Consider the following 26038-nt stretch of genomic DNA (forward strand, 5'->3'; position numbering starts at 1 on the left):
TCTGAGCAGTTATTGATCTGCTCAAAGAACCAGCCTTCGGTTGAGTGGATTTTCTCTACTGCTTTTCTGTTCTCTTTTGCATTGATCTCCACTGTGATCTTTATTATTTCCTTTCTCCTACCTACTTTGGGTTTAATCTGCTTTTCTTTTACTAATATCTTCAGGTTGAAGCTGAGGTCAGTGATTTGAAACATTTCTTCTTCTTCTTTTTTAATAAGGGGAATTAACATTTATTTATTTATTTATTTATTTATTTGGTTGGTTGCACCGGGTCTTAGTTGTGGCAGGCAGGCTCCTTAGTTGTGGCACATGGGCTCCTTAGTTGCAGCATGCTTGCGGGAACTAGTTCCCTGAGCAGGGATCGAACCCAGGCCCCCTGCATTGGGAGTGTGGAGTCTTAACCACTATGCCACCAGGGAAGTCCCTGAAACCTTTCTTTATTACCTTTACAGGACTATAAATAATTATAATCTTCCATATTTATCATTTTAAAAAATTATGTTCACGAGAAGTTTTTCCCTTGAAAGATTCTGGAATAATTTTTATGACACAGAATTGTGTATTATTCCCTGTGTCTGCCTAAAAGAGTATGTGAAAAATATCAGAAGAAAGATTAGATCTGTCTAAAGTCATATCTGCACAGCACCAAGAAAGGTAGATACTTGATCTTTATGTAATTAATATGATTACTGAAGATAACCCATATTTTTCCTGGCTATGTATCACTTTGTTCCTTGTGTTTTTACCTAAATGTTGTCTTTCTTCTTTTCTATTGTATGCATTTAGTTCTAGAAGTTTCCCTCTCAGCACTGCTCAGCTGTGTCCCACAGGTTTTGATACGTTGTATATTCATTTTTATTCAGTTTAAGGTACTTTTTACTTCCCTTGAGACCTCCTTTTTGAAGAAAATTATTTTTAAAAGTTTTATTTCATTATTTTACATATTAATATAAATGTTTATATGATTATAAATATTTATAATTATATACAAATTATACTAAAGTATATAAATATCAACTACATTATAAAATATACATAAATATTCTCCCAGATTTACTGAGGTATACTTAACAAAAATGTATATATTTGAGGTGTAAAATGTCATGGTTAAAGTATGTATTGTGAAATGATTATCCCAATCAAGTTAATACATCCATCACCTCACACAGTTACCTTTTTTTTTCTTGGAGTGAGAAGAGCACTTAAAATCTACTCTCTTATCAACTTTCAAGTATACAATACAGTACTGTTAACTAGTCACCATGCTGTACATTAGATCCCCAGAACTTATTTATCTTATAGCTGGAAGTCTGTCCTCTTTGACCAATATCTTCTCATTTCCCCAACTCCCCAGCCCCTGACAAACACCATTCTACTCTCTGTTTCTATGAGATGACTTTTTTTTTTTTTTTTCTGTACGCGGGCCTCTCACTGCTGTGGCCTCTCCCGTTGTGGAGCACAGGCTCCGGACGCGCAGGCTCAGCGGCCATGGTTCACGGGCCCAGCCGCTCCGCAGCATGTGGGATCCTCCCGGACCGGGGCACGAACCCGTGTCCCCTGCATCGACAGGCGGACTATGAGATGACTTTTTTAAGATTCCACAAATGAATGAGATCATACAACATTTGTCTTTCTCTTGCTTGGCTTATTTCATTTAGCACAATGTCCCCACCTCTCAGAACCAGGAGACCAACAAGGCTGCTCCACAAGATGACTCCAGACACCAACCCCAACCCAACCCAACATAATGAAAGACAGCCTTCTCCCTAGAGGCACACAGGCTATGACACCTTCTTTGGGGATGCCCCCGTTTTTAGCCCCCTCACAGCAAAGCTCCAGCCACCATGGCGTGGGGAAGTGGTCTCAGCAGCTGTGCAGAGCCCAGATAAGAGAGGAGGACCCGGATCCGTGGGGAGCCAGGTCAGAGACTCACTGAGTGGGTGGGCATGGCTCTTAGGGGCCTGGAGCAAAGAGGGTCACGTGAGTGGCTTTGGGCAGCAGCGTGCAGGACTGATGCACGAAGGCGGTAGGGACAGGACCAGGTGGCCGGATCTGCCTGACGCATTTGTCACCTCCAGGCCCACCGGTGCTAGGGAGTGGAAGCCCTGTGGGTGTGTGAGCTGAAAAGAGCCCCAGGTAGCGGGCGGCTTGCAGGGCTATCTCAATGGCGCAGGGGTCCTGGACAGGAAGGAGGGGCTGACACTCTGAGCTGAGGTCCCCCACTCTCTCATTTTACCCCTTGCAGAGCAGAGAATGGTCTTCCCCTTTGCATGGTGATGCCCTTGCTTCCTGCCCTCCTTCTCTGTGGCTCTGCTGATCCCCCTTTCCTGTGGGTGGAAAGGGCTCCACTCAGCTCACAGCAAATTGTTACAGGTTTGCTATGGGCTCCTGGGCAGCTCCTTAAATGAGCATTTTCTTATCTGCAAATAATCTACAAAACCACACTTATAGCATGGAGTTATGCAAGAACTAAGAGAATCTTCACATGAGAGCCCCTGCCACGGGGCATCACCCAGATACACACACGTGTGCACACGCACATGTACACAGCGAGCGGGTCAAAGTCCAATTAGATGTATGGTTGTTTCTCTGCTGATTCTTTTCTCCCAACTAGAGATCATTTAAGTCACCATTCCTTCCAAACAAGCAAGCAAACCCAACCACTGATGCCAGCTCGTCTCCCCACTTACAAACCCCTCAAGCAAGCTGAGGGACGCACCCCGTCCTTCCTCCCCAGAGCCCCCATTTCTGCCTCCCTCCCCACGCACTTCTGAAGCCTGACTGCCAAGTGCGGCAGCCTCTTTGAGGTTTTCTGTCCCGCTCCCAGCGCTCTCCCTTGTTCCGGAGCCTCCTTCTTCATGTTCTGTTATCAGATTCCCAGCCCTCCCCTCTCTGACAACCTCCTTCCACCCTCCCTTCTCTGTCCCCCGAAGAGCAGACCCCGAAGCTCAGCCCTCAGCCCGCTGGGCCTTCATGTCACATTTCCCCTCGAGGACTTGCCTGCCATAGTCATCGGGTAGACGAGGGCCCTAGTCTCCATCTCCCAGGCCATGAGGCCCCATCACCAGTGGTCCCCTGAGCGCTCCCCTCACCACGCCTCCCCGCTCAGCGCCCTTCTGTCACTGACACAGCCGGCCCACGCCCCACACAGGTTCAAACTCGAGAACCATTTGTTCTCCACACCTGCCTGGCCCTCCTGTTACCTGTGCGCCCCCTACCCTGGCCCTTCCTGTCCAGCAGCCCCCACCTTCCGGCCACCCTCACCCCTCCCTCTGGGTGTAAATTCCTGCAGCAGTGGCCTCAGTGGCCCCCTGCCACCTGGGTTAACATTATAATCTCCTTTACACTGAGGCACACAAATGCAGCCCCGCCCACAAGATTTCTCCACTTTTTGAAGAGTCACCCTCGTGCCAGGCATGTGTGCGGATTCGGCCTCATAGCAGAGGGTTTTGTCCCCAATGGACAGTGTCGAGGGCAGGGACGGGTGAGCTCTGCGACACCTATGGCCTTCAGCACAGTTCTGAGTACAGGGCCTTGCCTAGGACTTCGAGCAGTGGCCATGTGACTGCAGACCCACAGGCACGAGGACAGGGGTGGGGAGGTGCCTACTGGGAGCACAGCTGGAGATGTGGGCTGGGCCATCATGGCTGAGAAGTGACCACTAGTGCCGTGGCCTGAGCCTTACAGGTGACAGCCTGGGCCTCCACGGGACTGTCCCCAGGGTCAGGGTTGGGGAGGGAAAGCACTGGTTGGAGACAGGAGACTGATGGGGCAAGGCAGGGCCCGAGCGTCAAGAAGGAAGCGGGCAGGGTCATTCGCTGGCTGGAGGGGTGGTTGTGGGTGAGGAGGGGGCAGCGCACAAGAGACAACGGGTGAGCCGAGGGCCAGCGTGACAGACCAGGACTGGGCCCAGGGGAAGCACAGCCTTTCCTGGGAGGGAGGGGGGCCATGGAAGGCGTGAGGCCAGGAGGAGGGAGAATGGACAGTGGGGCTGGGCCCTCCGCCCTACTCTCAGCAGCTCTCCTGTCGGTGGGGGGGGGGGGACAGACATTACTCACACTGTCCACGGCGAGGATCTTGGCCCAGATGAAGACAAGGAGAGGCCGCAGCTCCCTGGCTGAGCTCTGGAGCAGCTTCAGCACGTAGGGGAAAATACCCACAGACAAGGCCTGCGAGAGAGAGCATGTCAGCCCCGCGCTGGAGGGAGCAGGGCGCATGGTGTCCTCAGCACCAACAGAGCTGCATGGGGAAGGGTCATGCCTCCCTCACCTCCACTCCTTCTCCTGGAAGCGACCCAGGCCAGCCTGCTTGGGCTGCACGAGCTCACACAGCTCACAAGGTAAGAGACGCGCCAGGCCTCCACCTGAGTCTACCTGTGGTGAGCTACATATGGCCTCCCTGCTGGCACCTGGGAGTGTAAGAGGGCTAGCAAGGACTGCTCGTGCATTCTTCCTAATTTTTAGGTTTTCCGTCTTCTCCTTCATGTTGAACTATCAATTATGACTCTTGGTTGACAATATACAATGAAAAAACTTAAATATACATCAATGGAGATAAAATAATATGCTGAACTCCCATGTGCCCATCACTTGGCTTCAATGCCATCAACCGAAAGGGTGTGGCGTCCTGGCTGGCCCTACCCACCGTCCTTTCCTGAATGTTCTGAAGCACGTCTTAGGTATCACATTGTGTCATTTGTAAACACTTAAGTGTTTATCTCTAAAAAATAAGGTCTCTTTTATTAAAACATGACCACATACCACTACCACACCTAAAAAAATGAACAATTACAATTACTGTTCTTTTTTTTGGCTGTGTTGCACTGCATGTGGGATCTCAGTCCCCTAACCAGGGATCGAACCTGCGCCCCCTGCATCGGAAGCAAGGAGTCTTAACCACTGGACTGCCAGGGAAGTCTCAACAATTATTCTTTAATAACATAAAATATTCAGTTCATGTAAAATTTCTAATTGTTTCATGAATATTAATTTTTCAAATTTTAACTTTCAAATTTTCATTTGCCAATAGAGCCCTATGAGGTCCAAACCCTGCACCTGGTGGTGGGTCTCCTGAATCCCCTTTTATCTCTAGGTCCCTCGTGATCTCTTTCCCTGGTGATTTATGTGTTGGAAAAATGGATCACTTTTGACTGTATTTTTGTCAGTGTTTTGCACGGCCATTTCTACTCTCCTGTGAATAGAATGATAGAAAAGTGTTTCAGAGTTGTGCCTAAAACCACAGTGAAAGGACGGCGAGTGAGGCTTCGCAGGCTTCTCCCAGGAGAACACACGCTGCGTGTGGCTGGTGACTCAGCCCAGAGGCTGCCAGCTTCCTGGCCTGGCAGGGTTGAGCGCCTCCCTAGAGTGTCCCTAAAGGACACTTTCTGTCCTGCAAAGGTGAAGCCTAACAGCGGATGGGAAAGGGCCCCCCAACAATGTGACAATGAAGGTGCAAAGAGTGAGGTCCACAGGGGCCTTGTGGGCTTAACGGCCACCCCCATAGTCATCCTCGGCCGCATGGCCAAGGTCCCTTGATTCATCAGACGGTGACGTGGAGTCTCGCGCCCCCAACTGCGGACACAGGAAGCACGCACCAGGCTCACCGCCCAGGGACCCAGGTCCAGAAATCTTCCCAGCAGGTCCAGGGCTCTCAGCCGGTGTACTTGGCTCAGCAGCACCTGGAAGGGAGAAGAGGCGGTGTCACCGCAACACCCCTTGCCCCGCAACACGGAGCCAGGATGAGCATCCCCGAGGGCTGTTCTCCCAGGTCAGCAGGTGCCCCTTTCTCTATGGCTCATGCTTTACACAGGCTGGGAATGCTCCATTTCTTCATGAACAGGTAAACCATGTGCACGCTGTAGGAGCTACTAGAACAGATACTTTATAACCTCATTTAAGAAAATATCCACTGATGACACTGGTCTATCCACTTCCAGACACTGTTCTCTATGTACAACGTCCCGTTTGTTCTAAATTCGATAAGATACTATTGTGTTTCTCATCTCCTTTCTGACTAAATGATACACCCTCACTCACTCCACATAGCTAGATATGTCTGATCATTACGGCTGCCAAGGGCAGCGCTGAACTTCTTTTCTGTAAATGTGCATAATTCATTTAAACAATCTCGCCATTGCTAGATACTTAAATTATTATCAAATTTTTGCTATTGTAAACAATGCTGTGATAAAAATCCTACCAGGTAGATCTCTGCACATTTACGTTTTTTTCCCCTTCCCCTAGGATAAACTTGAGAAGTAAAATTACAGGGTCAGAGCATACACACTTATATCACCAGATTGCCCTCCAGCTGAACCAACTTGCCTACCAAGCCTTGGCTGAATACCGGGCACCAGGACACGTTTGCTCCGGTGCTCACGGGCTACTTGACCTTGGGAAAATAACTTCTCTGAACCTTAATTTCCTAATTCATAACACAAGACCCACCCACAAGAGTTCTATTAAATATCAAATTAAAAGCTACCAGCAAAATATTAGCCCACGTTACACTATTATTTGCCAACATGATAGGTAATAATAAAATGCTCTTTTAATCTGAATTTCTTTGATTACAAGTGAGGTTGAATATTTTTTCATAGGTTAATAGGCTATTTCTCTAGTAAACTGGCCATGCATGTCCTTATTTTCCTACTTAAATGTTTGGCTTTTTCTTTTTGATAGGAAAGGATTCTTTGTAAATTAAAAACAGCGACCTCTGCCATGTATTTTTCTCTTTTTTCCTGTGTTATGTCAAAGCTTTAAACTTTAATGGAGTCATTTATATTGAGTTTTCCCTCATGATGTGTACCCAGAGGTCACATTAACAGAGGACTTACTGTGTGCGGGCGCGGTGCTGGGCGCAACTGGGAACAGCAGGGCCCCTCCCATCACCACCTGGCTTAGACACAGACATTCCGCAGCCACACTGCAATAACCATCGAACAGACAACTGGGGGCCACTCCCTACTCTGGGGGTCTGAAAGCTCTCCCTCCCACTGGGTGACGTGTGGGGTTCCTAGGTTCCAGACAGAGGGGCTGGGAAAGTGTGGGCCTTCCCCAAGGAAGGGCAGGTGGCCAGTCTGACGGGGGAGGCTCCAGAACCAGCTGGACCTGCAGACCAAGCTAAGGGCTTCAGCTTTTCCTAAGAAGAGCAGCAGAGGGACCCGTCCAATGTGCTTGCTGTGGGCAATAGGCTGGCAGGAAGATGGATGGAGGGGTGGGATGGGTGGACTTGACCGTGGCCATGACCGATGGGGAGAAACAGACTCCAAGACAGCTGGCGGGCGTGACCGACAAAGCCTGCTGGAGGAGGGGGAATAGGGGTCAGCGAAAGGAGCCGCTGGAAGAGAAGATTTGGAATGAGGCAAGAGGAAAGAACAGACGGACAGGCCAGCCAGCCCGGGGTGGTCTGCAAGGGGGAAGCTGGGTAGAGAGACCGGCGAGGGAGGTGGGAGAGAAGGCGGGGGGGCGTGTTTAACTATGTACCTGCTCCTGGGAGGTGAGGATCAGTAGTGGGACTCGTGAAGAGGACCCTCTGGCTGCAGGGATGTGGACCGTGGTATAGCGACTGAACGGGGGTGAGGAAATGGTGCAGCCAGAGCAGCCAGAGCACTCAAGGGGCTACCCTCTGAGGGGTGAATACGGGTTGGCGGGAGGAGGGTGGGGAGCAGGGAGGGTCACCAGGTGGGGGACAGAGGAGGTGGCAGGAGATGCTGGAGGGAGTGGAAAGAGGGGAGGGGGTCCTGGCAGCATGAGCCTCCTGAGGAGGGGCTCCTGGGTGGAGGGGGGAGGCTGGGGAGCTTCCCCAGGTGGACGCGCGGCCCGTGGCTGTAGAGGAGGTGAGAGTGGGTGCTCCCAGCCCGCGGGCAGCCCAGGGGTCAGGGAAGCGGAGGTGGCTGGGTTCAGCTGCTGGAATGTCATTTCCCACTGGTTTGGAGCCTGTTTCCACATCGCTATTTTGAGACGGATGATCGAGTGGTTCATTTTATGTTTGGAGAAGTTGAGGTTCTCTAATCAAGAAGCTGGGAGAGGTTATGTGGGGCTGCTCACAGGGGCCTATCTGAACGGGGCCTGATCCCCTTCCCATGTTTAACTCATGGGTTACCTTGTGCCACTGCAGTGGAAAGACAGATCTGGAGGGCAAGGTTAGACGGCTGAAAGGCATGGGCTTTGGAGTCAAGCTGACCTGACTATCTCACTTCCTCACAGTGTGGCTTAAATCACAACCTCTGGACACTTCAGTTTCCTCATCAAGAAGAGTAGAGATAACATGTGACTTGGGCTTATTTTCAGAATCAAATGAGACGCAGCCTGTCTGGTACAACGCGGTCTGGTATGAGGGGTGTGATGAATGTTAGTCTCGGTGTCAGCATCCAGCTACAGGATGTCTCCATCTCTCAGAAGCGATTTGATTGACTATTTATTTATTTATTGCCGTGCTGTGCGGCTTGTGAGATCTTAGTTCTACCACCAGGGATTGAACCTGGGCCCTGGCAGTGAAAGCGCCAAGTCCTAACCACTGGACCACCAAGGAATTCCTTATTTGTTTTTTTTTATTTTTTATTTAACATCTTTATTGGAGTATAATAAATACTCCAATGTACAATGGTGTGTTAGTTTCTGCTTTATAACAAAGTGAATCAGTTATACATATACATATGTCCCCCTATCTCCTCCCTCTTGCGTCTCCCTCCCTCCCACCCTCCCTATCCCACCCCTCTAGGTGGTCACAAGCCACCGAGCTGATCTCCCTGTGCTATGCGGCTGCTTCCCACTAGCTATCTACCTTACGTTTGGTCGTGTATATATGTCCGTGCCACTCTCCCACTTTGTCACAGCTTACCCTTCCCCATATCCTCAAGTCCATTCTCTAGTAGGTCTGTGTCTTTATTCCCGTCTTACCCCTAGGTTCTTCATGACCTTTTTTTTTTTTCCTCTTAGATTCCATATATACGTGTTAGCATACGGTATTTGTTTTTCCCTATTTTTTTTTTTTTTTTAAAGAAGATGTTGGGGGTAGGAGTTTTTATTAATTAATTAATTAATTTTTGCTGTGTTGCGTCTTCATTTCTGTGTGAGGGCTTTCTCTAGTTGTGGCAAGCGGGGGCCACTCTTCATCGCGGTGCGCGGGCCTCTCACTATCGCGGCCTCTTGTTGCGGAGCACAGGCTCCAGACACACAGGCTCAGTAGTCGTGGCTCACGGGCCTAGTTGCTCCGTGGCATGTGGGATCCTCCCAGACCAGGGCTCGAACCCGTGTCCCCTGCATTAGCAGGCAGACTCTCAACCACTGCGCCACCAGGGAAGCCCTCCCTATTTGTTTTTAAAGAAAACGGAACTGCCGGAGGTTCAAGTCTCTAGAGATCCAGGGCGGGCGGGCAGAACCTTCCATTTACTAGGTTTGTGAAAGCAGGTGTAATTCCTCAAAAATCAAAGACATCAAACACATTTAACACTTGTAAAGGTTCTATTTACTGATTCCCTTTGTTATTTAAAACACTGTCAACGTGAATAAAGCTCTGTGTTTTCAAGTAAATAGCAGAGCACTTTGCAGTGGAAGAAATGGCAACTTGGGCCAAGAAACCTAACCCCGCGAAGTTCGCATTGTTTGTATCTCATGTGCACTGACCAGCAGTAAGAGGTCTCCATTACAAGGTCTTATTTACAGATGGCAAAAGTAAAAGGGAAACCATCACCATCACTACTGCAATGCGATCTTTCCTGACTCTTGTCGTCTGTGTTGACGAAACACCCATTAAAGCATCAATAGACAGCCCACTTGTCTCAGAGACTCAAGACCCTCAGCAGTGCAGGGTTTTGTGCTGTGGGTATTGATGTTTCATTGGAAAATAAACAGCATCAATAACAAGTCCTAGGGAAAATGTCAAGTATTGGTTTTTCTAAACGTTACTCCTTCCTGCGATTCCTTCTGTTGATTTACATTTAAAAAAAATTGAGGCCCAACATAAATTAAAATTACTTTTTTAAAAAAGGACTGGCTTTTGTTTGTACTTAAAAAAAAAAAAAATCCTGTTTCAGTGTGCCTCAGGCCCCGGGGAAATTACAGAGATAAATGTTGGTGAACTAAATGAGTTACTGGGATTTCTTTCTGTCTGTGGTAACCCAAATTGAAGATTAATCATGGAGATACGAATACCCAAACTAAAACAGAGCTGCTAGGGCAACAACCTTTCATTTGCCTTGTGCACAAAAAACTCACTCAGGCTTCTGCGCTGAGACTGCTGGACAGGGCTGCTTCTTAAAAACCAGATTCTCAAGCTCCAGTCCTGGCCTGGTGGACCCAGGAATCTGATGATCAGAGATTCTGGAGCCACCGATGAATATAATATGTGTAATAATAACATCCTAGTTATTATCCTGATGCCACCTAATAATAATCCTGTACTTTCAGACCAAAAATTCTATTTGTAAATAAAATGATGCCATGAAAGCAAACAGGGTTTCCTAATGAAATGCCCACACTGACTTGTAGTATCTGTATAAAGGTACTAACACGGAATCCTGTAAAATTTCTCTCTTCCCTCTCTTTTCCACAACATTGATTCCTCCTTCTCTGTCTGGGGCTTCTTTGCACATGGGCCACTGAGGGAGTGCAGACAGTAATGCTGAGTACCAGGCAGGGCCACCAGACCAGGAGACCATAGGGCCAGGGCTTGCAGTGTGGCAGGGCTCAAGAATCTTCCTTCCCATCCTTTCTGTTGATTTGTATTTTTAAAAGGTGAAAAAGGACATCAGGACTGGTCAGGAAAAGCGTACGTTCATGCTTACGTCTACACGAGAGGCTGCAAATCAGCCCGAGGAAGACAGTTCATTTTACCCTGATGGTCCTCAGTTAATGCCTCTGAGTTTTCGGAGGGAGAAAACGGTCTCTGGCAGTGGAAAAAGTAGCAGGCAGTGGAAAAACTAGCAGGGATTGGAAAAGCTGTGACGTCTCTGTATTAAAATTCTCTTTCCCTTCAGCAACACTTCCTGACTCGACAAGGCACTGGGGATAATTTATGGATAATGGGGCCCAGGTTCTGGCAAAATAACTGAATTAATGAGAAAGAAGCCAACACTGCGGGCTACCCCAAATGAAGCAAGCTCTCCTTTGCATTGTGTTGGGTTTTCTTGTTAAGTACAGGTTCCTGCACTGATCCAGGTGGGACACAGCCCAGACAGACCCCCCCATCAGAATGATGAGGAACCTATGGTTTATATTCGTCTGAAAGATCGCACAGAAGATGCCCCTTTCTTTTCTTTCAGAGTCATTCCCTCATTTTGGCATCAGGAAGTTGGGTCTTCTCTTTCCCTGAGGGCGTGTGGGTTGTAAATGGGGCATTAAAGAAAAAGTCAATAGGAGGCCATTTACAACAGGATTGTTTGCCAGGCAGGATTCAGTGCTGGGCATTGTGCCCCTACTTGGGAAGGACCGATTTTATCTATCACATTATTGAAATAATAGGAAGGTCAGTGGAGGCTGGCCACAGTCTCCTCTCATGAAAATTCGGATGACCCTAGGAGCTGGGGAGCACAGCAACCAACCGGCCACTGCTGTCCCATAGCCCTGCCTGTCAGCCTTCCACTCGCTGCATGAGAACTCGTGGGCTTCTGCCAAATGGCGAGTTTTCTTTGTTGTGTTGTTATCGTTGCTTTTCGTTTTGTTTTGTTTTGAAAATTTGTTTATTGCTCACCTTGCAAACTCAAGATAGTCTAAACTAATCTAGAAACACACACGAGGAATACTAATAATTTCTGCATTCTTTTCACAATGTCAGAAAGTAAGCAGTCATAAGACAGAAAAAGCACCAAAATATCTCCAGGGAAGGATCCTGGCCAACACCCTGTGCCCACGTAATTATCAAGCCACGAGGACAAGGCTGTGTGGTGGCATTTCCACAACTGCACAAACTGCTCTCACTGCTCTGCTGCCTGGGTCCCGGCACACAGTCCTGAGCCAGATGAGACCTCAGTTCTGTCGTAGGCACCTTCCCAGCCCACCATGCGGTCAGCACAGAGCGGGAGAGCAGACCATGCAGGGAGGGGGCCCGCCACGCTCCAGGTGGGACGGGGATCAGCCATTCACCTATTTTTCAAACTGTCCTCAGCGGCGAGAGCCGCTCAGAGAGCGCATCTGGCCCAGTGAAGATGAATGGTACTTCTGCGAGACGTGGTCAGCAGCCTGGTGAGAAAGTGGGGCCCTCCTGGGGGGAGGCAAGGCCTCGTCCTTGGGCAGGTGAGGCAAAGCAACCTAATCAGCTTTCTGGGGGGAAGGTGATGGTCTTCCCAGCCAGCTCTCAGAATTTATGACCCCACTTCCTAACTGGACACGGATGTAAATGCCCACCCCCTCCTGCTGCGGGCACGGCTCCTCCCACAACCGTCCACAGTTCTCACCCAAGTTCAACCGCCTCATCCCCACTGCACACAATCTCTTCCAGGGCCTAAAGTGAATTATTAGGCCTTGGTGTCTACACTGACAGTGGTTTTAAATCTCATTTGACACTGTCTCAGAGCAGAACAGCTTTGCTTATGTCATGACCTGGTCCCTACACCTGTCCCATAAATTTACATTAACTGAAACAAAAGTTCTGTGAAAACTTCCTAAACTTCCTGCCTGTGACTTATTTTGGTATTTTGCCATCTCATTACCCAAAACTTAGCGGGGTGAGACCCACAGAACTGATCTCCCAAACCACTTGTGGGGCACCGCATGAACACTGACACAGGCCATACGGGTGACTGTGCTTGACGGCACAGCCAGAGTGCAACAGCCCACAGCTACTGCTGGGCACAGCCCCCTGGAAGTGAGCAACCCACAGGCGCCGGGAGCAGTGCCCACGACCTGCGTGTGTAATTTGCTCAGGCTCTCCCATTTTCTCCGCAGTTGATTTGCATCTCATATCCTTCCAAAGAGAAGGGGCACTGACGCCAGAGCCGTGCTGGAACGGAGCTCGCTGGCAGCAGCACTGGGGGGAGGGGAGGGCAGCTGACGACAGCCCAGATCAGTGTTTAATTGGGGGGGAGAGGCTTCAGTGACTTCGCCAGGCAAGCCCGGGAGACAAGGAGGTATTAGCTCCAAAGCAGGAGGGCTGTCACACACCAGCACACTCGGTCCCAATAAACTAGTCCCCTCCCGGACGGCTGCGGAGTTTTCTAGCTCCCTCACCAATCTGGCTCACCTGGAGACACTCACCTGTAAGACAATGGGAAGCTGCTCAGGTGGGTTCCTGTTCTCCACGCCCATCGTGAGCCACACCTGGAAGGCGGTCAGCTGCTCAGCAAAGAAGGGGCTGTGCTGTGGGACAAGCAGAGGGTTAGTCAGGGGCTCTCCTTCTTCACCTGGCTCTGCCTTTACACACCGCCCCCACCATCGATTCAGCCGTGTGTCTTTGTGAGGCCCCGACTCCACTCGGCCTCCACCATCCAGGCGAGGGGACACAGGGCCGGGCCATAGCAGAGGAGGTGGTGAGACATGGTCAGACCAGGATGTTTCATACGGCAGAGCCAGAGGCTGCATGGACAGACTGGGTGTGGGTAAGAGAGGGTTGCAGTAAGGTTAATGCCGGGGCTTGGGCCTAAACACCCGGAAGCGGGGTCCCAAGACCTGAGGCAGGAAGACTGAAAGAGGAGCACGTTTGGGAGGAGCACGTGGGGAACTCAGCTTGGACACTCTGAGCTTGAGGTGCCTACTGGACACCCGACAGAGACATCAGGGGGACGATGGCCTACATGAGCCCGCAGTCCAGGAGACAGGTCTGGGCTGGAGAGACAGATCTAGTTTAAAGTTAAGTGAGAAACAGAGGGGACCCCGGGCTGAGCCCTGGAGCCCCCCAAGAGTGAGAGGCCAAGGAGATGGAGACACAAGGGCAAGGCCAGCAGAGGGGGATCAGGAGTGGGTGGTGGCCAGGATGCCAGGGAGGAGTGTTTTAGGGGGAGGACATGGTCGGCACCTTCCATGACTGTAGAAGGTCAGGCAGGACCAGGGTCCAGAGCTGATGGCGACAAGGAGGGCCCTGGAGACTATTAAGGATGTAATAGGAGAGCCCCGGTAGTGGGCAGAATCACAACCGGACTGGGTTCAAACAGAAGAAAAGATGATTCAGAGACTCAAGAATAGACAGTTCTTTGCAGGAATCTCGCTGCAAAGGGGAAGGAGAGACATGGGGGGGCGGGGGGCGGGAAAAATCGGATGGGATCACGTGACTAGGAATTTCTTTTTAAAGGTGGGAGAATAAGGGCATATTTGTAAGAGGGGGAAACTGCTGATGAAGGAGGGAGGTGCTGGGCGAGGGCCTTGGCGAGTGGACGTCTGGCGCACAGGTTGGGGGCAGCACTGCTGGGAGCGGGAGATGCAACACAGACGGGCCGGGATGCAGGACAAGGGCCAACGTGGCAGGACTTACAGAGGATCCCTCTATTGCTCCCGTCTCTCAGCGAGGTGGGAAAAGGAGGTGCTGTGGATGGAAGGCAGAGCGAGCGGAGAGGGGACGGGAAGGAAGGAGATGTGTCCGGGCAGCCCGCCGGGCAGCATTTAAGGCCCCTGGAGGGTAGTGACCGCAGCAGGTCACAGTGGGCTTCCCCAGCCTGGCAGTGGGGGTGCGGAGGCTGGCTTGTCCTCGCGCAGGCACTGCGGAGGGGATGCCTTTAGTGGAGATGACGAGGACGAGGGAAACTGCAGAAGTAGCGACGCAGGTAGGAGGGGGTCCAGGCTGTCAGAAGGAGGTCTGGGAACTGAGAGACCGAGCAGTAGGACTGCTGGGTTTTCTGTCTTACATAGGCATTTCCACTTAATACGCAGCTCTGCTGTCCCTGAGCTCCAGAAAGAAAGAATTCCAAATCTCTGCCTCCGGCCCACTCCTCTCTGTCCCACTCTGTCTCCCCAGGGGGAAAACGGGTATCTGTGTAAGGAAGGGTGGGTGGGAAGGCAGGGATGCGGGCTGTGGCCCCAGGTTCCTGCACGTGTGGAAGTGTGCACATAGAGGACTCCAAGCCGTGGGCAGGGCTCCAGCAGAGCTGCAAGCCAGACCAGGCGTGTTCCCACCGCACCCTCCACAGAGGGGCCTGGTGGTCAGAGCCATGGTGCCCCTTGTAAAGAAGTCAGTGTTGTGTGAGAATTCGGCAGAGGACTTTCACACTTAGGAATGCGTGTTCTTGCAAAGTCAGTGTACGTGAAGTTAATCAAATTTGGAGGGCAACTTGAGGATTGGGATGGAGCCCTCAAAGTGATTTTCCTGTTTTTAAGTGTGAGTTATTCACAAATTGGTTTAAAAACAATAATCTTGTTAAATGCTCCCTCCCCAGCTGTACTGAGTGAGGGGGACCTTCAGTCTGGGAGGGGAAGTCGGGAAACTCAGATAATTCCATCTCCCCCCATTTCCTTCACTTCGTTTTGCCTTATGGATGCAAACACACTGCTCATTGCTGAAGAAGCCACTCCGTCCTGAATGACAAACATTCCTGATCTTTGCACCTAAAGCTGACAAAGAGGGAAAAGCCTTTGCCATTGAAGTATGCTATGAGGTTTGTCATGCTTCTTAAAGCCACGGGGAAGATGACAGATCAGATCAACGCCCCACCATAAGTGTGGTTCAGCATTTTAAGTAACACTTCACAGAACAGCTCAAGAGTTGCCCCGTGAGTGCCTGAGATTATTCACAGAGTTGATGTTTTGGGCCAAATCTTCACGATTACCTCCCGGAAATACTGTGTAGATTCTTGGGGGGAAGAAGCAGAACCCAGGATGAGTGTTCTGGAGGAGAGCTCACAGGTTGTGGGCAGAGGCTCTGAGTCATGTGGCCATGTGGCCTGGGCCTCCTGGGACGATTCTGATGCCAGGTGGTCGACCCTGTGGTTAGCCCACGTGTCAGACAGGCTGGGGGGTCTGAAAACAGGCGCCAAGCGTGAAGGACTAAGAGCAGAAAGGCCAGCTCTGGGCACAAAGAGCCAGGCCTGACCCTGGGGGCCAATCCACCTCAACTTGTGAGGTCACCGTGGGGAGGGAGGAGAGCTAGTTCACCTCAACACACTCCTGCTCTTCTCACCTGCCATCCCCAGTCCAAACACACTTATGTCGGCTGTTTCACAGTAAGTGAAGATTTCTTAAACAGATACCAAAAGCCCTAACCATAAAAGAAAAAACATTGGTAAACTGGATATGGTAAAACAAGAAACTTTTGTTCATCAAGTAAAAACATTAAAAAAGTGAAAATGAAGTCTGCAGAATGAAGAAAGATATTCACAATGTGTGACAAAGGACTTGTATTCAGAATATAAATAGAACCACTACAAATTGATAAGAAACAGATAACGCAAAAGAAGAATGATCACATGACTTGAGCAGGCAATTTATAAAAGAGGATATTCAAAAAGCCAATAAAAACATGAAACAGGGCTCCACTCTATTAACCATCAGGGAAATACAAGATAAAATCTCAATGAAATACCCTTACATAATGAACCAGAATAGCCAAAAGGAAAAAAAAAAGGTGGAAAACATCAAGTATTGATGAGGACATGGGACAACTAAAACTCTCATACATCGTGGGAAGGACTGAAAATTGACTCACACACACTTCGGAAAACTGTCCGGCAGTTTGTACTGAAACTGAAAATATGCACACCTGGCGACCAGAAATCCCACTCCTCGTGTGCACACCTGACACTAACGCACCAAAGCATGAGGAATTAGCAGTACTTGGCCACACCCACCCACTCGCCTCAAGCACAAAATTTAAGGGGGCACCAAAAAAACACAGTAATTGAGATAAAAAAAATACCTTAATGCAATATTTAAGAAAATAAAAATTAATGTAAAAATCTATAATGAACAAAATATCAAAATTTCATAGAAAGAGAGGCCCAGCATGACTGATTTCTCCTTCTGTCTCAGGCTCCAGCGTCTCGGCTGGGCAGTGGCCAGCACAGTTCGTGAGGTCCATGGGATGGAACCTTTGGGGTTTCCGCACTGTGATAGGAGTGAGCTGCAAGTGAATGGAGCAAACTTGGCATTGAGTGGAGGCAGCCAGACATAAGGATTCTATTTACCCAAGTACCAACCCCTCAGGGCAGCACACACCCTGGTGGAGGTGGTGGCCAGAGCGGGAGGGGCCTCGGGGGACCGCTGATGTTCTGAGTGGGTGCTGGTTACGCAAGCGCGCTCAACTTGTAAATTCACCAAGCTGCACGTTACGATGCCTGTAGTCTTCTATGTGTATGTTATGCTTCCAAAAGAATGAAAACTAAATAAAACAGCTAGCGTGAGGCCTCCACCAGGTACCCCTCCCAGTGACAATTTGGTGAGATTATTTCCAGAGGCAGAATCCTGAATCTAGTAGATGAGAAATGAAGCTGAAGATGCTTAAAAGGAGGCCTGGCACTGGAGGGAGGGGTGAGGACACAGAACCGTGGGGCTTTATCTGAGAGGTATGCAGCTCCGACCCCTTGACGGTACAAAGGAAAACCAGGCACAGAGCACAAAAAAGCATGAGTTGAGCGAGGTTCCCGAACACGTTTGTGGCAACAGGCCCTGTCCCTGTGGAGGTGGAGCGTGTGAGGAGCTGGAGGCCAGGACTGTTCCCCACAGAGACTTGTCCCTGCCTCAGGGTTTAGGGTCTCCCAGGCAATGCCAAACACATAGGCGAGAGCCAAGTGAATGCCCTGCCGGCACCCACTTCAGGGTTCAAGATGCAAGGCCGGCTTCGACTCCCTTGTAAGTGCGTTAAAGGAAAGGTGGGTGGAGAGCGGCGAGCTGCTGGAGCAGGCACCGCAAGTGCTGGTGGAGAACCCAGCAGTGGGCACATGGGGGCTTGATGCAGAGTTCTTCCAACTTTGCTGTAGGTTTGAAAATGTTCATAATAAAAAAATTCAAGCAATGAAGTTGGAAAGATAAGATAAAATAGAGAGGGAGGGCCTCATAGCCCAGTTACCCCAGTCTCGGGGTGGGGGGAATCGAAATCACCTGAGTTAACACACATGCATACAACCCTCCCCCCACACAGACATGCATGCACGTACACACATGTACACGGACACACACCCCACAGAGAACACACACACTCATACCCCATAGATATACGCAGGCACACAAATATACATGCACGTACACCCCCCACAGAAATACATATGTACACACACACACACACACACACACACACACACACGCACCCAGGCCCCTGACTCAGTAAGGTTGAAAGCTTCCCTGATGGTCGTGATGTGCACTGAAAGTTAAAAACCTCTGCAGTAAGACGTGGGTGCCTCTGGCCGCAGTCAGGGCTTTGTGAATACACCAAGGGCCAGGAACCCTTGCGTCCAGCATGTACCACGTGCCAGGCTCTGTCCTCTAGTCCTCACGTGCTCCTTGAACTGGATACAACTATAGTTCCTGTTTTAAAACAAGGAAACTGAGGCACCAGGGGGCTAAGCTGCCCACTGTGGTCCCTTCAATGGGGCCCGGAGCCGACGGTGTGGGGAAAAGAGGCCAGTGACTCCCATCTCCAAGCCCCACCCTCCAACCCGTCCCCTCAGTGGACAGCTTGGAGCCACCTGCTTCCTCCCGGCTCCCCACCACCACTCCTCCAGTCCCAAACACCTGCCCGGTCCCTTGGAGGGTCAGATGGGGGATCTAATTGTGCTCTAACTTGACGGGTGGCTTTTCTCTTTTCTCAATGGTTACTTGAGGGAAGGGACCGGGTCTCACCCACGTGCACCCAGATGTGGTGTCTGACGCACAGCAAACGCTCATCAAATGAACAAATCTTGAATGAAAACAGGAGGGGCTGTATGTGCGGGGGATGCAACAGGGGGTTCTTGGTGAGCTGCTGTAACGACCCCTGGGGGGGTGGGGGGACAGTCGATTTGCCTGCCTCAGGAGCCACAAGGGAAACAACATTAACTCGAGGATGACCAGACCACCACCTAGCAAAGTACATGGGGACCAGACATCCCCCTGGGGCCAAGCCTCAGCCTTAGAGGCTTCACCTGGCCACTGGGCAGCAGGGCCGCAAGTTGAGAGCGTCTGTTCATGGTAAAAAGGCTGAGAACCTGGGATCAGGGAGTGCGCATCAAGAAAAGCAGACCTATGACAGCAACACTGTAGAGAAGATGTTTTTAAGAGCTGACCATTTCATAATCTAACTTTAACCCCTGGTTGGTGCAATCTTTTAAGCTTCTAGATAATGCATCTTCTCCCAGGTGGGTGAGGGCTGTCTCTGACACCCAACCAGGGGCTCTGCAGACCAGGTGGTCAGAGAAGCAGCTGCTGCAGTGGACCACGTAGGATGCCCTGGGAGGACTCACCCGAAATGCCGTGCCTTCTTCGATGATGGTCGGCAGCTGGGAGAGACAAATGTCGACAGCCAGGTCCCAGGCCTGCCTGGGGAGAGAGCAGAGAGGAACCCACAAAGCATTACTGATGGGCTCACCCAGGGACCCGACAGCAGAGCAGCCCGTGGGTGGCTGAGTCGGGGCAGAGCCGCTGGTGAAGGGCACAGGAGGTGAGGAACTCTCAGCTAGCTAAAGCCATTTTGTTTATGACAGCTTTTCTCTTCAAATTGAAAGGAGAAAAAGCTCAGGAAAAATAAAGAGACTTGTCCACTTCCTAATGCAGTTTCTTCCCCCAACTTGAGCCCACCTAGCGCGGCAGCCTGCCCACGTTGATGGCAGCTGGGGCACCGGGTGACCGGACCATGGCAGCATCACACACAAACCTGCCGTGAAAGGCCGTGGTCAGGCCAAGACACTTCACCATAGACGGGCCAGGTGGGGCTGGGAGAAAGGGTCCGCCTCGGCCCACCCACTGCCAGGCCCCTGCACCCCTCTGTGGGTGGTCGGCACCTGTGCCCAACACAAACCACTTGGGACAAGACAGGTGGTGCTCTGTATGCTGGGGGTGCAGCGGCCTCTTTGATGAGTAGTCCCGGCTACCTTCTCCAACTTCTTGTGGCGCCGGACCCAGCTCCACACGCTTACAAGATGTGCAAGACAAGGTGGTACCGACTGGGTCATGGTGTCACCTCCCCAGGGTCAGTTTCACCACGTGTGAGGCAGGCTAAAGATCATGTCTTCCACACAGGGTCCCATGAAGGCCTCGGAGGGTGGCTGACACGGAGGGACACACACAGAGGCCCGTTATTTCCTGGCAACGTTTAACACCGATTCTAAACTGGACACAAACGATCCTCTTACTTTCCCTGTGGTCCCAGATCCAAGTGCGGCTTCCCAAGGATATAACGATTTTCTCACTCTAACCCCCCCTTTCTTTTAGAAACGTGCTCCTCGTGGAAGAAAGTGATGGTCAGAACAAGAGGTTTAGTTTCCAGTATTGCAATCTCTTCCCAGCACAATTTCCTGACACACTCAAGGATTCCATGTTAGGTTTATTTAGACTAATAACTGCCTGTTTGTGTGCAAGAGGCACCTATTCATGGGTCTTCATAAAGGATCAAAACAAGAATGAAAAATGAAAACATGCAGAAAAACTAAAAATGTAAGATGAACAAAAGACTAGAGAACTCTTTTTCATTTTTCAAATATGTGGAAGATATTTCTTTTTTCCCAGACTGGCCCCTTCTGCACAAGCACGCCCTTCCCCCACCAATCTAATTAAGAGGCAATCAGGAGATAATCAAAAGTTCCTCAAGGTGAGGGCAATAAGTAGCTCCCATATGCTCAATAAGCGCCCAGACTGCAGGCGAAATGGTTATTCTGCAGCACTGAGGGAGACACTTACTCTCTGTTAAGACAGAAGTCAAGTCAGTTATTGCAGTTAAGCTCTATAAAGATTCCTTGAATGTAATCAAATAAAAAGTTTTAACTTCAAGAGTTAGAAGAAAGTGTGCACCAGTTGGGGGGAGGTGACAGGGGCAGACGGGGTCCAGGGCAGCTGGTGGTCTTGCTACAGCTGCCACACAGTGGGCACCCCGAAACTGCACCTTCTGTAAAGCTAGCTTCTGTGCCCTCTTTCAGAACCATCTCCTCAAAGTCACGAGGCAGGGAGAATTATAACCCATTAAAGACGTCCCTGCTGGGCGTCCTAGACAGAGTGGCAGAGGGACTAGGCCGCCCTAGCTAGACCTACTACTGCCGCCTCAGTCCTTCCCAAGGAGCGAAACAAAACCCGACGCAGCTGCAGCGGGGCCTGGGCGCAAATCTTCTGAGGAGTGTGGCCCGTTGGGCCTGCCGGCTCCCCAGGGCTGGCCCCCACCTGGGTCCAATCACTCAGTGGGGTTGAGTCCCCACCAGCTGCACTCTTCTGTGCCAGAAAAGCAGCTCAGAGGAGACTGCTGGCTTGAAAGGAAGCCCCGGAGGAGGGATTCGCCTGTTGTCACTGGGAGCAAGGCAGGGCCATGACTGGAGGGGCAAAGCTGTCTAAGTGAGAGGGGACAAGGGACTCCGTTCAAGGCACCGAGGAGGACAGGAGGAAAGGAGAGGACGTGGGAGAACACCTAAGATCTACTGGACACCGAGTGGCCCAACAGACTGCCAGCCAGCAGTGAGGCTGAAGCAAGCCCCAGGCCGAGGCCGGGACAGAGCAGCGGGCTGGCGCTGGGCTAGCCGGCCTCCCTCTGGGCCTGCGGTCGTTGATTCTCTACAAAAGGAAAGGGTCAGGTTGGGGACCTCAGAGCTCCCATCAAGCCCTAGATCACATGGCAGCCTTTTCAGCAGCACGACGGTACCCTCTGCTGAGCATTTACTCAAGTTGGTTAAAAGTGGCTACATTTTCTAGGGTAAAATCAAAACGAACTTGGAGTCTTAATTTGGGATTCTCACTAAGGGAAAGTGGGAAAGCAAGTCCTGTAAAACCTTGAGCCATGGCACCCAGGCGAGCATGGAACTTGGGAGGTGTCCGCGTTCGCACTTCCCACAGCCCCTGTGACCAGCCGCACAGGCTGCACCCTCAGGGAGGGAGGATCCCGGGCCTCCCCACCCCGAGGCGCAGACCAGCCGGGCTCTGAGCCGTGGGCTGCCGATGAATCACGGCCTGGAGAACGTGCCATCCAGGCAAGAGCTCGAGTTTTCAGGAAACGGGCCTAAGATGGCAGGCACCCAAGGAGTGGGCTGGGAGGACAGCCTTCCAAGAGCGCCCGGCTCCATCTGCACCGATCAGTCAGCCAGCCAGGCTCGCTTGATGGGAAGGAACGCACAGGTTATTACCACGGAGAAATGCAAGGTTTCAGGACCTGCTGAAATTGAAAGTGAAGGCAAACGGCTCCCTGGTGGCTTTGCATCAAAAATTAAACAGAAGCCGGGTGCTGAGCATTTCATCATTGGCACCCCTGCCTGAAGCAAAGTGTGAATGTGTATGACTTTATGTTTTAACCTCAATTTTTGTTAGGCTTTGTTCCCTTCCTCCCCCTGCTGAAAATTCAACCTCTCCATCACCACCCAAGGAATATAGTAACTAGATGGTAAATTATTTATTCCAAATGCTCTTTCCGACTACCTTGGCTGTGCACTCCCTGGGGACGTACAAACTTTCGTCTATTTACGAGGCGGGAGAAAGAGCTATGGGCATTGTTGTTGAGTGTTTCATCACCCGAATGAGCTCTGCTGAAAGCCCACGGCAACGCTTCACTGGCAAGGAGCCCATGCGGCGCCTCGGACCTCAGGGGCAGCTGGCAAACCTCAGTGCAGGCGAGCATGACCTTCCAGGTTTCTGGGCCTCACAATCTCCTGCCTTTGCATCTGAGCCCACTGCCTGTTCCCTCTGCTCTCCCACCTCCCCTAAGGCCAGGACCTTGAGCTGGACACCTGCCACCCAGGACAGAGACCACACCCCCAGCCTCCCTAGACCAGGCACCACACATGGCCGCGGGGAAGAGCAGAGATCCGTGTCCCTCCTGTGAGCCACTCAGCTACACAGGAAAGAGGAACAAATCCCCATCTGTAAAGCCGCTGGATCTGGTGTTACCAACCGATATTCCAACCACTACCTCTAACTACCCCCAGGGTAAGAGGGAAAACATGTGGCAGTCTTCCTGTCTTAACCAAGTTAGTGGCCCTCAACGTGGCTGCATGCCCTATACAGCTGCCTGACCCAGTGTTTATACCAAGTATTTCTGGTCTCCGACTTGGCATGAGACAATTCTGCATGATGTCATAAAGAAATAAAGGTTATCACTCACCCTGAGTGGTTTTCTCCTCCCTAGAACTACAACACGGTAGCACAGTCCAATCAGAGGGCCGTGTTAAATGTGGCAGCTGGACACAATACCAGGACCCCACATAGTCCGACCCGAGTCTGTGTCTGCAGTGACATGAGGGCCATGTGCAAGGGCGTGACGCCCACCTGGAAACGCACAATGTGTCCAGGCTGGGTCGCCAGTGCTTGATACTCAATAAATATGCAGGCATGATTTCATACCTTTTTAGAACGGCTTTTTATGTTCTTTACAAGGCCTCCCAGTGTCCTGTGCATAGTGAGTATGAAACTACTTGTTAAATTAAATTATCCCTGCAACTGTTGTTTCAGTAACAATCCCGTTTGGTTTGCTGTACGTTTGCTGTACAGTAACAAATATGGGATGAGTCTAATGCATGTGAATGATTTCCAACTCAGGATTTTAATGAGCTCTTTCTACAACATTTAAAAAATACCAAATGAGATCAAGTGCAGGTACTAAACCTCAGGGAATTCTACTAGTTACATTTTTTTTCATGCAAAGCACACAATGATTCTTCTGTGTCCAGTTTTGCATTTTTGACAAGGGAGACTTCAACCTTAATAACTTAATTTAAAAAATAGCTTTTAGTGTTTCAAAGGCTTAAAACATCTACATGTAGATTTTTAATTACAAAAGTAATATCTACCAACTTTTAAAAGGGAGCATTCTCATTCCAATCCTCCTGTCCTGGTATTAGCACCAGTAGCATCCTGCTATAATTCTATCCAGCCCTTTTCCCATGCATAACATAGAGGTAATTATACTGCTGATACAGTCTGGTGTTCTGTTTTTGTCATTTAACATATATTTTGTATAATAATAAATAATCTTCACAAACAAAGTTTTAAGATGGCTTACATTTTTTCAAATATATGTATCTCAATTACATCCCCATTCTGTTAGGTACTGGGATTCTCCCTGGTTTCCCCCTTTATAGCTAATAGTCTGACAAAGGGCATTCTTTTTCAAAGCCTCTCTGTCTCACCAGTCCCATTCCTTGGTTCTTCCTCAGCAACCTGCTTAGTCCCTCTCCTGAGCTGGAATGGGTGGATGCAAAGTGGACAGGGCAGCAGGGGCTGGAGTGAAGCGGGAGATGTCAGGGTCCAACGATGCCGGCTGGGAATGTGCTGGTCCAGGCTGGGTCAGGGGTCAGGCCGCCTCCCTGTCCAGGGCTGTGATCCCCAGAGCCCTCCCTCACAGCATCCTAATGCTGACCTCCACCTCTGAGTCCGCTTCCCAAAGAACCCAACGTGCAACAACCAGGATTCGCCTAAAAGGGAGTGGGGAGGGTATCAGGCCACAGACAGTGCGCTTTGCAGGATGGAGGACCATGCAGGCTGAGGGACTACATTGTACTCAAGTCTTCAGGGTGCATATCAGCTGCAGAGGGGCCCTGGAATGCGCAGGGAGGTTGGAACCAGGGAAGTAGAAAGACCCCAAAGGTGCATGTAAGACTGCTAGCAATTCCATGTGCCCCGGGATACCTGGGAGGCTTTCCACATTTTTTATCTGGGCCTCTGTGGGTTGCTGTGTTAGCTCACGTTTCTCTGTACCACAAATGAGGATTCGTTTTATGAGATTCACGGAGAGCTAAACTCGCAGGCAAGAGGGCCATATTCCTAGTTTTAGAGGAGGGCATGGAAAGGTATCAGTAACAGAGATGGGAGGGATTCTGAGATGCTGCTGTTAGACTTTGGACCTTATATTAAACAGCACTTATACAAATCCCAGAATTCAGAAATGTTCTAACAGGCCAATACTAGAGAAAGATCTGTGGGATGATGAAGAGAGACAGGTGTGACTGTTCCGCACCGGCCATCTCTGTGTGCTTCCTCCCTGGGTCCCCTTCTCCTGCTGTCATCTTCCCTGTCTCTTCTGTCTGCTCTCTGCTCAGGCTGTGCTCCTTACTCTCTTCTCCGGGACAACACGTTGTTTTTTACTCTTTGCAGCTGAGCACATCTTAGAGGAGGCAGTTTTATATCCAGAGAAACATGTACAAGAAGGAAGACTGTCCCATGGACTTGTTGGTGGGGTGGGCAGATGGAGGGAAGGACATAGGCCGCTTCTCGCTAAAAGCTGGCGCCTCGCGTCCACCCTGTATTTCTTCCTCCTGGGGGGACCTGCTTGGCCAGTGGCCCCAGTCACCCAGGAGGTCATTCACACTGGGCAGCTGGTGTGATGCCCATTTCCTGTGGCTTAACTAGTTTTCCATCCATGACTAGTCGCAGCACTGACCCTGTTCAGCTCTTTTTTCTTTTTCTTTCCTTTTTTATAATAAATGTTTTATAAAAACCTGGTTCAGAAAAAAATAGAATTTAAGGCATCACTTTACTTAAAGGATAAGGCTGTTTTGAGGATCTCCTTCTTCAGAAATGTGGGCTTTCTTTCTAATTATTTATCCTAAGCATTAGAGAGGCTTTTCAACCCCACCTCCCCAGTTCTAATCTTCATGGAGTGAAGGAAACTGCGTCTGCTGTCCTGCCAGTCTGTTCACACAGGATCTAAACTGCTGCACAGAGACTCTTCGTGCGGTCTACTCCTATTTCTCTGTTTCTCCAGTTTATTCTATAAGCTATTCCAAAGGATATGGATGAGGCATGTTTTAACTTGATTTCTGTTTATAGTCTGGTGCTTGGCCAGCATAGTGCATCTTGATTTATCTCACAGATAAGAATGTTAATTCCCGATTTTCCTTGAGTGGATAAGAGGAGGTGAGTCTACCACCTCCTTCTTAGTTCTCTGGGTTTACAGAGTCGGGGGAAAGTGGTCATGCACATATTAAAAAAAAAAAAAAATCACTACCCAAAATAAACCTGACCATTAAAATACACCATAGAATGGTTTTCAGGGCTAAACCTAAGTGAATTACTCTTTTTAA

At 50.1% G+C, this 26038-nt stretch overlaps 1 protein-coding gene across 2 annotated transcripts in view; it reads right to left on the bottom strand.

Moving 5' to 3' along the window:
* The window catches only part of RPTOR (regulatory associated protein of MTOR complex 1), a 342733-nt gene that overhangs the window by 64572 nt on the left and 252123 nt on the right, over nucleotides 1–26038 (bottom strand). For both annotated transcript variants that reach the window (XM_060081126.1, XM_060081127.1), the window contains exons 10-13: nucleotides 19295–19370; nucleotides 13194–13295; nucleotides 5594–5677; nucleotides 4059–4169 (exon numbers count right to left, since the gene is read on the bottom strand). In XM_060081126.1, coding sequence (XP_059937109.1) covers nucleotides 4059–4169; nucleotides 5594–5677; nucleotides 13194–13295; nucleotides 19295–19370 — 373 coding nt within the window. The remainder of the gene's footprint in view (nucleotides 1–4058; nucleotides 4170–5593; nucleotides 5678–13193; nucleotides 13296–19294; nucleotides 19371–26038) is intronic.

Source organism: Mesoplodon densirostris, chromosome 18 (genome assembly GCF_025265405.1).
Source record: "Mesoplodon densirostris isolate mMesDen1 chromosome 18, mMesDen1 primary haplotype, whole genome shotgun sequence".
NCBI lineage: Eukaryota > Metazoa > Chordata > Mammalia > Artiodactyla > Ziphiidae > Mesoplodon > Mesoplodon densirostris.